The following is a 16,249-nucleotide window of genomic DNA, read 5'->3' on the forward strand; positions in this document are numbered from 1 at the left end:
AGGGGAGAGAAAATGTGGGCTACAGCGCTAGTTAGATCTGGGTCCTCATCCAGGCCCAGTAATTGTTGGGTGTCCAGAGCCAGTCGCTTCTGTCCACTACACATGAACTGGCACCATATGACACGCACTAATGGGAGATGCGCCCCCTGCAGCAGCCAGGAAGGGTCAGCTGTGATTACTCAGCCCCTGGGAGAAAACAAAGTCCACAGAATGCAGGAGCACCTGCTATTGTATTGATGAGGGCAGCTTTCGAATCAGGTTTCCACACAACCTGACTTCAAACAGGATCCAAGTGAGGAGCCCGCCAAGGCCACCAGTGGTCAAGCACCAGTAAAAGGCATGGCCCCGGCAGCAGTTGCTCAAAAGAAGCCAAATACCTCCCGAATGAACTCAGCAGCTCATCTACTATAGACTCCTGAAGTCACCTTTCACTTTAACAAATATTCCTTAGGCCCCAACTATTTACTAGGCATTTAAAACATTTTAGTAAATGATTTTGGGCGACCTCCTGCTGGCAGTAGAGTACCTCTGGAGGAAGACTGTCTCCTCTCCTCTGAATGGTGTTTCTATTAGGGTTGCAGGCTGGGTAAGACTAGGGCATTGCCACAGAAGGAAACCAGGCTATGTCTTCATACCTGACAGCAGCCGCACATCCAGCCCAGCAAGTCTTTTGACCGTGGCTGCCTAGGGAGGGGCTAAAATTTCCTAAGTATCCATGAAAGTGCAGAAAAAAAAGGTTAAATCCAATTGATAAATAATACTTGGAGAACTAATGTTTCTAAATTATCTTGTATATTTCTTTGCCGAAGGGATACAAAAGCCCTGATTAACTAAATTTTAAAAATTTTATTGGTCCATCTAGTCAGAAGACAGGCTTTGAGTAACCACAAATAAGCACATTTGTTTACTTCAACCACAAAACAAAACATTGTGAAATTTTTAATACATGATAATTTGAAATTTAGTAAAATGGCAGAGGGTTTGGGAATTAATATTACTAATATGCTTCTCCTTGCTTCTCTTCTGTTACCTGCCTGTTCTCTTGAGTTACTTGGTTTTCTCCTTAGCCTAGAAACCAACCATAAGGAAGCAGAGTAGCACAGTACATCTATTGCCAAAAATCATACACTGCCTTTGATTACTCACATAGGTAGAATGGAAGCCATAGGTGCGCTCTGGGTAGAGCAAGGCAGAATACTATCACTATCATTCCCATTCAGCTATGCAGTTAATATAAAATTTATGTAACTAAAGGGGAAAATTTCATTTCACAAAGGTAAACATTGGTTGAACTTTGGTGCTGTGTGTTAGTGACAAAGTAAGTGAATAAGATGGATTATGAGGACGGTTTTTGGCAATAGAAGATTCTGAAGAAACAACTCTTGACAGATCTGATACTTTTAATTTTTTTAAAGAAAAAAAACAGAACTGGAGGTTTTAGTATCTGCCTGGGAAGGCGTAAAGAGTCATCTCAAACGTGAGATGGCAAATCCAGCTTACCCTGAGGCAGTGACACCTAGAACGAGGACAGTCTGGCTTTTCTGACAGTGGTTTCAGGTAAGTATGTAGTTTAGAAATTAATTGCATCACCTTTCCCTTCTTGTCTCCATAAAACTAAGGATAATAAAGTCAACTTCAACTAAAACTAAGTATTAAAATAATGCCTAGCATATGATAGGATTCGCACATACTCAATAAACACATACTAATTTTTAAGAATGCAAGAAGTCCACAATTCTTCTAAGGGAAATGGTGGGACACTAGAAAAAGAAATGAATCTGAAAGTGTAAGCCAGGCACGGTGGTGCATGCCTGTCCTCCCAGCCCTTTGGGATGACTTGTGCCCAGGAGTTCGAGGCCAGCCTGGGCAGCATAGAAAAAGACCCCATCTCTCAAAAAACAAAGTATAAAATTGGTCCTTATTCCCATAACCTTAAAAAATAGCTAATAAAAATTATCCATATGAAGATACAGGCAACTAAAACTCGAAGGATTCTTCTGGATATGTCTAGGATGGATAAAGAGAGAGTGACCTCCTAGAACCATCTGGGATTGCACACTCTGCTGCTCTAGATAGGCCTTTGTCTCTTCCTCAACATAATTCACTCATCTACATATTTCTGAGATGCTACATAGTTGGAAAAATATAAAACAACATAGGCATACAAATGTTGAATATGTTATCAAATTGAAAAAGCGGTGAATATTTAGTGATTCTTTTATACTCATATCCTATCTTGACTTTGGCCTGGAAACTCCACATTATCATATTCTGATTTAGCCTACACAGAAATACAGTAATAACAGAGTTTGTGGCACTAAAATAAGATGAAAAGGCTTTGATGCCTTAGTGAATACATTATTTTTCTCTTTGCATTGTGGGTATATTCATCTTAGGGTCAGTTAATTTTATAACTTTTCCTAGACATATATAAAGAATAATAATAATTGGTCCAGGAATTCTGCAGAAAGTGCTCTGTTTCCTCACAGAGCACAGGTATGCAGTGACAGCAGTGTCCAGCTCTCCAACATGTAATTGGACACATCATTTCACCTCATATTTGTAATATTTGAGATTCTTTGTGTGAGTGAAAGAAAGATTTGTTGCATCAATCTCACTGCTTTAGAGTCACACTTCATATATTACTGGAAGAAAAAAGGCCATTTAAGATTTTTTTTTTTTTAACTTAGTAGGATAGTTTAAAAATTTCACCACTATAGTCTGTCTGCCTTAACCCCATATAAAAGTTAGTCCTAAGGGGAACTATGTTCAGGAATTCAAGAAACCCAGAGAGAAAAACACAGTCACACAAACCATTCACCAGTAACAAAGGAGTCAGCAAACTGTTGGAAAACAGAGAGAACTTGTAATAATGAAAAAAGGACAGAGTTTAGTAACCAATCACTTATTTTCTTTTAAAAACACATAACCACATTAACTTTTTGCTTTATACAACCATCTAGAAACTATAAAACAGTACCACATTGTGCATTTAACCTACTTATCATGAAGGGAACTTCATAAGTCATAAGAATTCTACCCATATAGGAAGGAAAAAGGAGACAGCTAATAGCATAGTCACGGATACAACATGAGTCCAAGCAAGCATCGATTCTTCGACGTCACCTTTTCCATTTACCAGAGTGGAGACTGAAAAAGAGAGAAAGGGAGAAAAAAGAGGGGAAGAAGCACCCACAGAGGACTAATCACAATCCATCGTTACTTTTTGACAGCTATAGCTCAGGGTTTCATAGAATAGTATCATTTGACCAACACAGTGTGGTGGAGGGAGACGGGTGAAGGAAACACAAATAGAAGGAGAGGGTTTGAACAGAAAAATACGATTTTCACCCTATTCCCCTCCTAAATACTCTTCATTGATACAAGCTTCTGTGCTAATCCAGAAAATGGCAAGAAATTAATCTTCACAACATGATAAAGTTTAAGAGTTCCGTTTTTTGCAACTGAAATGTGAGTGGCTCACAATTTTACTTTACAATTCAAAGTAACAACAACATCATGAACAATTAATTATCCTTTAGGAATTTTCCACAATCTTTCCCCTGATTCCCACCATGCTGGTGTTGCTACAGGGCAATCAGGGAAGTGCAGGTAGGGACTTCAGAGATAATGACCAAGGGATAGTGAGATAGAAGCCGGGCTCTTTCTTAAAAGTCCACTCTAGAACTATTGCAGTCTTTACCTCTGACTTGTGGTGGCACACAGGAAAGGGCATAGGAAGAACTAAGGTATTATGGTGGAAGTTTAGTCAAGTAACTGGTTTGAAGGTATACAAGATGAGATTGTGTACTTAGCAGATATAGTGAATCCAAGGCAAACAACAGGTTGATTGTCCTCCTTAGGTTGATGGCACCATACAAAAAGCTGAAGGTGGCTTTGATTGGATAAAATAAACCAACGGTTTGCAACAAGGAAAATTACTTCGGTTGCAAATTAGTATAATGATTTTCTTCACTTTAAGGGAAACTCTCATCTTGTTCTTCTCACTTCCTCTTCCACCATAAATAAGCAAATATATTCTGGAAGGCTGTTTTCTGGGGGCAACACAATATCACAAGTTCTGATAATTCATACAAGAAAGGCATCATGAGCCATGCCAATCAACAGGCTCCTCTCTGTTCTTAGGCAAACTTCCTGCATGGACTAATTTAAGCTTTTCCAAAACTCATGAGACATTTTTACTTTTTCTTATTTGGTGAGTCGAGTTTGGTTAATGCTGGTTAAATCATTGGTTTGGAACACCAACCAGTGCAAATTTATCATGCTATCATATAATCAACTCTGTCCCACATTACCTAATGTGCTCTAACATTGTATAGACTTAAAATACAACGCAGAAAGTTGGGAGCTTGTAAGATTTACTATCAAGACTGATTTCTGAAATGCAGAAACCTATGTTTGTAATTTAGAAAATCGTTAACTTTCCTTGTCTTAGCTAATGATCACAAGCAAGAAAAATTTAGATCACTCAGAAAAAGAAAATGAACTAAGCTGAAAAATTGGATTTATTCTTCTAACTTTTGCAGAAGTTCTACCAAAGCTTCAATTGTCTTCACCTGGTCATTATAGATCTTAGCTGTAATGACACTGAATTTCCTATTAGATTTGAGAAAAGTATGGTGATTTTGTAGTTGAGGGAGCTACAAATTCAACATGATTTTTACTTTCAGAAGCTATCTCAATTTAAAAAACTCGAAAGTTATACAGTAAGAAGTACTTGTTGAGAGGAAAATTTCATGTAAACCATTAAAAGGAAACGACATTAACCTGAAATCTGCTTACCAGGTAAATACAATCTTTCAGAGAATCTGACATTTTAAAATAATGCCACAGATAGGGTTATTGTCTTAATTATTTTCCTTAGAATAAGAATTTTTTTTTTTTTTTTTTTTTTTTGAGACGGAGTTTTGCTCTTGTTACCCAGGCTGGAGTGCAATGGCGCGATCTCGGCTCACCGCAACCTCCGCCTTCCAGGTTCAGGCAATTCTCCTGCTTCAGCCTCCTGAGTAGCTGGGATTACAGGCACGCGCCACCATGCCCAGCTAATTTTTTGTATTTTTAGTAGAGACGGGGTTTCACCGTGTTGACCAGGATGGTCTCGATCTCTCGACCTCGTGATCCACCCGCCTCGGCCTCCCAAAGTGCTGGGATTACAGGCTTGAGCCACCGCGCCCGGCCAGAATAAGAAATTTTTATAGTCACTGTTTAGAAAATTGCATTTGAGAATAAAGAACTATTTCCTGAATAATGCAAAGTAATGGGGAAAAAAGATAGGAAAATAAAGGCAGGTCTTTCTCAACAATTTAATAACCACTGAGCAGAAAGATGGAGGCATCACCTTTGTGTTATCAGGCTCCCCTACTTTCCTATCTTGCTGTGGCTTACTGCCAACATCCAACATCTTCTTGCTCTTCTCTGCTATCTCCAAAATTATTTTACTTCTCTTGAACAAATGTCTGCTAATCTGATACCTGTATGATTCAGTACTGCTTTATTTTTTTCCTCTTCTTTCCTTGCTCTAGTTCACTCACCTATCCAGAAACGGATGAACTGCTTTATCTAGTTACTGTTGGTCTAGTGGGTCAAAGCATGGTGGAAAGACGCTATATATCCACAAGTTACTTCTGGTAAAAGCTCAGTTAAAGTCGCAGAATTCTCACATTTAGACTATCAGGAAGTCAGGGATCCTAGGGGCTGGGGCCCATTTTCCTTCTTTAAATGGTTTTTGTAAGTTACTACTGAAGTGAATGGCCTTCTCCCACATCACTGCTTCTGACTGAAGTTAAGCAGCTTGCCTAAGGAGCCTAATGGTGGAGTGCTGAAAAAAAGTTGCAGGTGGGTTTTCGACTACTTTCCGATCTTACAAATGACCATCACAACCTAATTAATAGTGATTTAATCTTTGATTTCATTGTTTCTCTGTATGCTATAAAATCACCAATTATGCCACTGTAATGGTATAGACAGCCTTAAATATAGGCACTCATTTGTGCATAGACAGTAAACCACTTTTTTCTTCTCTATAAATGTCAGTGCTTTCTATACTATCATAAAATGAAAAACAAGTGTTATTCTTTTACTTAGATTTCCTTTTCATTCCTTTGAGGAGTATTTTAACTGATATTAAAAACTGAGTGATTCTCCAAAATAAAACTAGAATTTCTAAACCTAAAATCAAATGAAGTTCTAACTGTGGTTAGGTTGCTGCTCCTTTAAAATGAGCCTGTGATATGCATTTTTAAGAGTTCTATTAAGAGTTTCAGTGCATGGGCGCCTCCAAAAAGAATGTAGGGTGGACACAGCATATGAAATTTAGGAGAAGAAAGTAAAGATTGCCTTTTTGGAAAGAAACAAATTAAATGTATGCTTTGTCTCCCAAGCTCTCTTAATGAGGAAGAGCCCTCTTTTCTCTTTACAGCTTTAAGAGGAATATAAAGCTGTGTATTTAAATACACACTTAAGCCTCAGAGCCAGCTGAAAGTTACACAAGCCTTATTTTTGAACAGACTATGCGAATCCGACAAACACTTCAGAAAAGGATTACATTTTGTCGTTGCATCATATGTGAATAAATAAGACTAATTAGGGCCTAGAATAACAGTTGAAGAAAAACTAAACTGGCCATAGGATACATTAACATAAAAACACTGGGGAATTCAAATAGCAGAAGTCAACTGTAAGATTCTATGCGTGCCATCAGAGATTTACTGAGGGAATAAAGTTAACAATTCAAATGGCTCTGGATACACATTAGTACCACCAATTTTATTTGTACAAGAAATGCCTGGTCCACGGGACTTTTCAATTTAACTCTAATAATTACTGCTGTTTCTTGATAGACCAGTGATATTTCCCCCATAAAGTACAAAAAACAGAATAGTTAGGGGGAAAAAATCCCAAGTATAAATAATGCAACCTTTAATCTATCAAGGGTCACTAAATTGTTAACACTGATTATTATATATGATTCAATTTATTTAAACTAAAAAAACATTAATTAAACATTTCCTCTTCCACTTTGGGTCAAGGGACATGCTTGACAAAACACAAAAAAGCAATAGAAGCACAAAGTTGTATGATTTTTTAGAAAAAAAAAAAAAAAAACAAAACAGAACAAAACAAAAACTCGATTCAGAAGGGGAACAAATTTTGGAAGCTAGTCAGAATAAAGATGGAAGAAACTGCTTTAAGAAGAAACTGCTTTAAAAAGAAACTACCTGTCAGTTAATTGATTAAAATTTTCTAGTAAAAGTAACTTTAATCTTACTGGAGAAGTGCTGATGATATGAGTGTATAAAGGGCAGTAACCATATGTTTTTAAGACTAAGCAAATGGTAATAGCTGGCCTTCCACGTATTGTTCCTTTTTTTTTTTTTTTTTAATAATTAAGCTGAAAATTACAGAATTAAATTTACTTTCATGAATCTGCTGGTATTGACTTTGGAAATTTCACCTGGGTCTGGGGGTTATTAAAACACATTTTACCATGTCCTAGAATTTATATTAATTCCCTTAGATAATGAAATGCTAAATTTAATGCCAACCATATTCAATAAAGTGGTATCTCTTATGGTTTTCAGGCTTATTTGGATGACTAAGGAACAAAGGGAAGAAATGAGACAAAGAAGTGACAACGGGCACTGTGGACAGATCATAACAGTCTATAATTTCTAAGCATATACTTTTTATGTATGACTAACTTTAGATCCCTAAAATTTTAAAGCAGGTTTTCTATCATGGGATGGCATCAAATCCAATGTTCATCCTTTAAAACTGCTGTGAGAAATGGCTGCCAAGGTCTTTTGTATCAACATAATGTGCATGAGGAAAGATAATTTGTTCCATGCGCTCAAAAATACAGTTTCCCCATGACAGAGTTTTAATTTGATCAAATTCTGGCTAAAGTGGTTGAACCTAGAAGAAAAACTATCTATTGAGGGCACAGAGAGCCTCTGAAATAGCTCTGTCTTCTAATTCAGAGCCAGGAAAGGTCACGCTACAGTGACCATAGATGCCAATGCATAATAAGGCATAGCTTTAGCTGTTAAGGTTGAAACATGGGCAAGTATATTCCACATCTGTTCCTTAAAAAGTTAAAAAAAGTATCAGAACTTCTATGAAATTCAGTCAGTGGTGTGGAAGTGTGGTGATTCCTTGCTATGAGAGATATGCTCAGGACTCTAAAGCAGCAGCAACTTAAGAAGTTAGCAATGAAACTTTGGCTTAAAATAAAAATAAAGGAAAGAAAAGGTCAAACTGGTGCAAGTTGTCTCCTGAAAGAGGTATGTGGGACTGACCCTCACAAATGTCATCCAACATTAAGTTTCCCCTGCCTTCTTTTACTGTTATTACCTTCATTGCACAGGAGTTCTATCATTCTCTTATGGTTAAGTTTCATAAATAATGAGAAAACTATGTGTAACAAATAACATCATATTTCCCACCCACCCAGCAACCCTCCCCAAAATAAGAAAAGTTACATCAAATTAAAAAGTAGCTTCATGAATGAAGGTACTGCTTTAAGTTGCACTTTTCCTGCAAGTGCGGCCAGTGCCTTTGCGCTGGGTATGAAGGAAAGAAAAAAATTCTCCACATAAACTGACAAAAAATTTAAAAACCAATGTCCGGTTTCAACCAGTCAAAACCGGGCCTAGCGGAAGCCGAGATATCTCAGTACCATCCCATCAGAGGGTCCTTGCAATGCCTGTTCTTCATCCTGATAGGTATCTATGTCCTTGTGATTGTAAACAATCCATAAGATACTATGTTTTGTTCCTTAAAACGTCCTCTGATTGGCAAATGAAGTAAATATTTGTTTTAAAAATACAAAATTAAAATTAAACCAGAAGAAAAGAAAAGAAACACAGTGAGCTTGTTTGGAGTCCATAGGATCCGATCCGGAAGAGCTCGGAAAATGTGTTACGTGTTTTCTCCTGTTTTCGGCTGGAAAGGTACTAGAGGTTGCGTTGGTCGAGGAAAGGATTGTAGAGTAGGAAAACCAAACATTAATCTAGACTTCAGAAATTTCAAGTGTTAGCTTCATCATCTGTGTCTTCTATCAATACTTTAGTGTCACGAGCCTTGGATCTAGTGGTAACAAGGGGTACAAAAAGCACTTAGTCCGTTACTCAAATACAAACACTTTCACAGTAGTAGACACATTTCTAGTCTTACCATCGTTAAACATACATCCTAAACAGGGATTACCTCCTGTACCAAACAGATTATTCTAGAGTGTCCTATTTAATTTGAGATATTATTGGATGTTTTTCCAATCATCTAGTTTCTTAGTGTTTTCTAAGAAACCAAATGGCAACCAGAGGAAGGTATAAGAACAATGGCAGGATATGTGTAAGGCAGAAGGTAGCGATCTGGAATAAGAAGATCTGAGTTTGAGTAGTGACTGATTTTATGCTGCATCTGTTGAACCCTCTGAGTGGCTATGTCCATCTCTGTAAGGCAGAAATGATAATACCAATTTCACTTAATGCCAGGTTCACCTCTCAGAGATCATGTGCACATCAAGTGAGAAAGTGGATAAAAACAGCATTGAACAAATATAAGAAACTGGCTGGTTTCTGTAATCCCACCTCCTTGGGAGGCTGACGTAAGAGGATTGCCTTATCCCAGGAGTTTGAGACCAATCTGGGCATCATAGCAAGACCCTATTAAAAAAAAAAAAAAAAAAAAAAAAAAAAAAGCCAGGTATGGTAGTGCACATCTGTAGGCCCAGCTACTCAGGAAGCTGAGGCAGGAGAATTGCTTTAGCCCAGGAGTTCAAGGCTGTAGTAAGCTATGATTACAACACTGCACTCCAGCCTAGGTGACAGACTGAGACATTGTCTTAAAACAAAACAAAACACTACAAAACAAATATAAGGAATTGTGATAAGGATGGTGAGGATGACAGATATAACACCATTTGAGGCATATATAAGAAACTAAAAGAGTTAGCCAGCAGAAGAGAAAATGTAAGGAGAGGCATAACGGTTGTTTCTCTTCAAATAGTTGACAACATGTAACTCAGAAGAGAAAGGAGACTCATTATAAGTTATGTGAGAGAGCCCAGCTAGGATTCAAATGGTTGTTATAGTGAAATTACAGTGAAGCATATTTCAGCCCAACATAAACTATCTACTACTATAAATACCAAAAATAAAATCAGGTCGCTGGGTGTGGTGGCTCATGCCTATAATCTCAGCAGTTTGGAAGGCCAAGGAGGGACGATTTCTTGAGGCTAGGAGTTTGAGGCCAGCCAGGTCAACATAGTAAGATCCTGTCTCTACAAAAAATAAAACATTAGCTGCGGATGGTGGTGCAGGCCTATAGTCCCAGCTACTTGGGAGGCTGAGGTGGGAGGAGTGCTTGAACCCTGGAGGTCAAGGCTGCAGTGAGTCATTATTAGACTGCTGCACTGATCCAGCCTGGGCAATAGACTGAAAGATTGTTTCAAAAAAAAAAAAACAAAAACATAAAAACACACATTAAGGATATGCTAAAGGTTGCAGGAGTAATAAAGTCAGTACTCAAATTCAGATCGGATTTTAGATTCCTGCTCTCTCCGCTGCTTTTCAATGGATCCATTCCTAACATCTTCCTCTCGCTGCAATCTGGTTGCCCAGTGTTCTTCCACTAAACACCTGAAAGAACATGATAATCTATTGCCAAAGAGCCCCTTGTTTCTGAAGCAGAAATAGTGTACGTTTAGATTGCCCTCTGCTGGTAACTAACAAGGATAATTAGACTTCAAAATCAGGAGCTCAGTGAGACGCCAACTGCATTTGGCATTTTCTTCCAGCCTTTCGTGGCACTTATCTCACTGATCCACTCAGTGCTCCCCTGCTCCAGCTCCTTCAAACACTGCTTCCTTGGGATCACAGTACCAAACATGCTTTCGTTTTGATGCTCCTCCTACTGACTTCCCTGACTATTCCTGCCTCTTCTGTTTATTTTTTTTTCTCTTGGTCTGTGTTTGTTCCCTGGCTAACGTGGTTGAGCCAGGGAATGATTCAGTTCCCTGTTCTCGGCTTTTCTCTACCTTCTTCAGAGAACTTCCAAATCGCTATCTAAAGCTCAGCAAGTTCCACTCTACTCTCCTGTATCCAATGAGTTACGGGTACCACCTTCTGTTTCTTACTTCCTTCAAAACATCTTACATTCCTTTAGCTCCAGCTGTAAGCATCCTGACCTGAATATTCACTGTCCCACAAACTACTGCATAATTTTTCATCTGGATTTCTGGCCTTCAGTTTTCCCTTGCCTAAAATATCTTACACAGTGCCACAAAAATGTCCTAGGATATGACTTTCACAATGTCATTCCTCTACGAAAAAATTCTCTGTGACTCTTTCCTGCCTACAAGATCAAGCTTATATTTTTCAGCCTTGTACAATCATTCTTCGTCTACTCAGCAAAATGATTCTTACTATAATTCTAGTTTCATGGTTTTTCTTTCTGCACTTCATTTCCATCTTCATGTCTTAGTAGTCTCTAGTCTGTTCATTCCCTTATCCTTTAGAAAACTGCTCATCCTCAACATAAGCCTCCTTCATTCCAATCTACTGTGCTACTTTCTCTAAATTTCAAATGCAGTCACCATATACTGTACATTTACTGTAACTTTTAGCAACATGTGTACTCAATGACTGATAAAAAAATCACTGTACATATTTAATAAGAAGATAAAAATAATAGGTTATACTTAGTAAGCTCTTTTTGAGGGAACTGTTCCAAGTTCTATGTAATAACGAATACAATCCACTTAACCACCCTACAAGCAAGAACCATGTTAAGACCAATTAACAGTTGAGGGGCAGAATACAGAAATTAAGTAATTTGGTCAAGGCATAGATGGCAGGATTCCTAAAGTTTGTAACATAAAAATTATTTGTATGCAAAACATACAGAAGAGTCAAATATTAACAAATCACTCTCCACAATCTTTTCCTCTAGACAGTGTATCTTGAATGCCAAATTAGTAGGTTATGCATTGATGACATTTACTCTATGTGCTCATTTAGATCTACAGCCTATAGGTTGTATCATATGGAATTGCTGCTTATTACCATTTTTTGTAGATGAAAAGTGGTTGAGTATGAGCAATTTCATTAGTTCAACCTTACAACAGCCTAGCTTACAAGTCACCCAACGCTAAAACTCAAAGGAAATATGCCTCGCAAAAGCAGAAGCCATACATACTGAGAAGCGAGGCGAGGCCGGCGCAGGGATATGCTCTGGTTGTACTTCCATGACCGGTTCTTCTGGCGGTTTCGTACCCCATCATCCTGGTCCATCATCTGTTCTAGGAGAGTCTGATCATCTGCGTTCAGAGGGGCCACAGAGATGTCCCGCACAGCACGGAATTCACCACAGTTATTCAGATGTTCATTCTCCAGACGGAAGAAGTTCCACACAAATCGCCTTAGCAAAATAGGGTAGATCAAACAAATTACTTAAGAAATTGTAACACATTTCTGCTGCCTGTAAACCTCCCAGAGTATCAAGTTTCCACACATGGAAATGAAAACAAAGAATTAAGGGCTTGAATATTAAAATATTCAAGATGGTGCTGTGGGGAGGTGGCGGGGGGTAAGGGAAACAAGACTGGACTACGAAAAAGGAAGGGGCTCATGGAATGCAGTTTTAGAGTGCTCAGTCTTTCAACTTATCTGACACATATTTACTGAATGCCTACCATAAGGCAGTAAAGGCACAGAATAACACGAAGCCTTTTTGCCCTTACAGGGTATAAATTCTAGAGGTAGAGACAGAAAATGAGCAAGTAAACAATCAATCAGCTAATGATAAGAACTGTGAAGAAAATAAAGCAGGACAAAGGAATTGAGTATGCCATCATTAAGACTGGTTAGGGAAAGCTTCTCTGAAGACATGCCAGCTATTGAAAACCTGAATAATGCAAGGAAGTAAGTCATGTAAAAATCCTGGAGGAAAGTATCCCAGGCAGAGGCAAATGGCAAGTATAAAAAGGCAATTTGAAGCCGGGCGCGGTGGCTCAAGCCTGTAATCCCAGCACTTTGGGAGGCCAAGGCGGGTGGATCACGAGGTCAAGAGATTGAGACCATCCTGGTCAACATGGTGAAACCCCGTCTCTACTAAAAACACAAAAAATCAGCTGGGCATGGTGGTGCGTGCCTGTAATCCCAGCTACTCAGGAGGCTGAGGCAGGAGAATTGCCTGAACCCAGGAGGCGGAGGTTGCGGTGAGCCGAGATCGCGCCATTGCACTCCAGCCTGGGTTAACAAGAGCGAAACTCCGTCTCAAAAAAAAAAAAAAAATAAATAAATAAGGCAATTTGGAACAACAGCAAGGTCAGTGGGGCTAGCGCAGAATAAGTGAGGTGAAAATGGCAGGAGATAATGATGGAGGGGTGGAAGAGGGCCCATCCACAAAGAGCCTTATAAACCGGTTTAAATCTTAGGTCTAATGGAAAACAGTGAGAGTTCTGAGTAGGAAAATAAAGTGATTTATTTGAAAAAGGTCATTCTATCTGCTCAATGGTGAAGAAATCAAAGGGAGACAAGAACAGCTAAAGACAGACCAATTAGAGGGGCTGTTGCAGCAGTTCAGAAAAGAGATGATGGCGATTTAAAGGTGGTAGTAATAGAATTGATGAGAAGCAGCCAGACAAAGGATTTATTTATAAAGACGGAGCTGAAAGGACTTATTAACATGGGATGTGAGTGGTCTTAGGGTATTCTATTTAAGTGAAAGGTGACAGCGTTTACTAAGATCAGAGATGCCTGGCTGTTCCTGTTAGGTCTGAGCTACCCATTAGATATGTGAGAATTCAGTAGAGAGATGGATGAGAGTCTGCAGTTCAAGGGAAAGTTTATGGCTGGAGATGGCATAAAGAGAAACCATCATTCTCAGCAAACTGAAACAAGAACAGAAAATCAAACACCGCATGTTCTCACTCATAGGTGGGTGTTGAACAATGAGAACACATGGACACAGGGAGGGGAGCACTACACACTGGGGTCTGTTGTGGGGGAAATAGGGGAAGGACAGCGGGGTTGGGGAATTGGGCAGAGATAGCATGGGGAGAAATGCCAGATACAGGTGATGGGGAGGAAGGCAGCAAATCACACTGCCACGTGTGTACCTATGCAACAATCTTGCATGTTCTTCACATGTACCCCAAAACCTAAAATGCAATTTAAAAAAAAAAAGTTTAAAAAAAAAAAAAAGACAGCGTTTCAAATAATAGGTTTAGGAGTAATACAACTAGAGGAGAGAAGAGGGCAGAAGATTAAATCCTGGAACACTAACACTTAAAAGTTTGGGAGGAGGAGGAAGAACCAGTAAAGGAGTGGATAAGGAATAGCATGAGACAGGAGAATGTAGTTTCTGAGAAGTCAAGTGAAGAAAGTGCTTTGCTGGGAAGTAAAGTAAGGTAAGTATAGAAAACTGACCAGGGGATTTAGCGAACTAGGCAGTATGATCTAAAAGCACAGACGCTGGAAGACTGTCTAGATTCCAATCATGGCTGTACCACTTGCTCACTGTGATGACTCTGGACGAGTGACTTAACCTATGCTTCAGTGTCATCAGTAAAAGGCACGATAACAGTCCGTACCTCCAAAGACTGTTGTGAGGATTTACTAAAGGTAGAAGGCTTAGAATGCTATGAGCTACGCAGTAGGCACTACAGTATTATTATTATTATAGATTATTAACAAAAGTGGTTTGAGTATTGGGAATACATCCTTGAATTGAATGAAAAAGAGAATGGTAGAGAAGTGAGAGCAGAGACAGCAAGTGCAGACATCTCTTGCAGAGTTTTGCTACAGAGGACAGCAGAAAGACGGGCAATAGTTGGAGGGAGAAAGCAGATCTAAAAAGACGATTATTTTTTAAATGGGGATAGAACATTTGATTTAATTAGTAAGCAAATGATTTTTTAAAAAGACATAAAATAGTCACAAGGTATTTTTTTTAAAACTAGAATTTCTTTTTCTTCTTTTGAGATGGAGTCTCACTCTGTCACCCAGGCTGGAGTGAAGTGATGCAATCTTGGCTCACTGCAACCTTTGCCTCCTGGGTTGGAGCAATTTTCCTGCCTCAGCCTCCCGAGTAGCTGGGATTACGGATGTGCGCCACCACACCCAGCTAATTTTTGTATTTTTAGTAGAGATTGGGTTTTGCCATGTTGGCCAGGCTGGTCTTGAACTCCTAACCTCAGGTGATCCACCCTCCTCAGCCTCCCAGGGTGCTGGGATTACTGTGAGCCACTGCACCCGGCTTGGAATTTATTTTAAAAATATGATGAAGCAGCACACATGAAAGAGAAAGAAGTGGGTAGGGGAAGATGGTGGCAGTGTTGGAGAGTTCAGGTGGCAGGCCTAGGCATTAAGGGAGGTGAAGAAGGGAAGGAACACTGGTCTGGAGAGAACTCTGACAGCAGGTGGATTCCAGAGTCATTCTCTCTCACGCTTATCTTTCCTTTTCCAGCTTCTATCTTATTTTACCAGGCAGTGTTTGCCCATCCTGACTCAGAGGAATGTTATACACCTATCTGAAAATATCTTTACATCATCTTATTTGTGAAAGATATCTTCACTAGGCAGAGTCTAGGTAAGCAATTATTTTCTTTCAGCACACTGAAAATTCATTTTAATGATTCCTTTTAATGAAGATTTCTTTTTTTTTTTTTTTGGAGACGGAGTTTCGCTCTTGTTACCCAGGCTGGAGTGCAATGGCGCAATCTCGGCTCACCGCAACCTCCGCCTCCTGGGCTCAGGCAATTCTCCTGCCTCAGCCTCCTAAGTAGCTGGGATTACAGGCACGCGCCACCACGCCCAGCTAGTTTTTTGTATTTTTAGTAGAGACGGGGTTTCACCATGTTGACCAAGATGGTCTCGATCTCTCGACCTCGTGATCCACCCGCCTTGGCCTCCCAAAGTGCTGGGATTACAGGCTTGAGCCACCGCGCCCGGCCTGAAGATTTCATTTTAATGATTCTTTTACTGTTGCTGAGAAGTCAGCTGTCAGTCTGCCACTTTTCTGAAGTTAGTCCCTTTTTCTTTCACTAATTTGCCTTTTTATTTTTTAAAAAAGGTAAGCATTTCAATAGAAGTATAACACACATATATAAAGTATGCAAATCATAAGTGCATGATAATTATATCATAAAGGAACCCACTGTGTAATTACCACCCAGAAATATGAAAAACATTACCATACACTGAAAACCACCTTTAGGGTTCTT

General features: G+C 39.2%; 1 protein-coding gene across 2 annotated transcripts in view; it reads right to left on the reverse strand.

The window, feature by feature from the left end:
- Nucleotides 1-2,844: 2,844 nt before the first annotated feature.
- XPR1 (xenotropic and polytropic retrovirus receptor 1) overlaps nucleotides 2,845-16,249 on the reverse strand; it is a 229,403-nt gene continuing 215,998 nt past the window's right edge. For both annotated transcript variants that reach the window (XM_074389577.1, XM_039460260.2), the window contains 2 exons: nucleotides 12,220-12,441; nucleotides 2,845-9,108 (listed from right to left, as the gene is read on the reverse strand). In XM_074389577.1, coding sequence (XP_074245678.1) covers nucleotides 9,048-9,108; nucleotides 12,220-12,441 — 283 coding nt within the window. In that variant the 3' untranslated portion in view covers nucleotides 2,845-9,047. The remainder of the gene's footprint in view (nucleotides 9,109-12,219; nucleotides 12,442-16,249) is intronic.

Source organism: Saimiri boliviensis, chromosome 19, assembly GCF_048565385.1.
Source record: "Saimiri boliviensis isolate mSaiBol1 chromosome 19, mSaiBol1.pri, whole genome shotgun sequence".
NCBI classification, from domain to species: Eukaryota; Metazoa; Chordata; class Mammalia; order Primates; family Cebidae; genus Saimiri; species Saimiri boliviensis.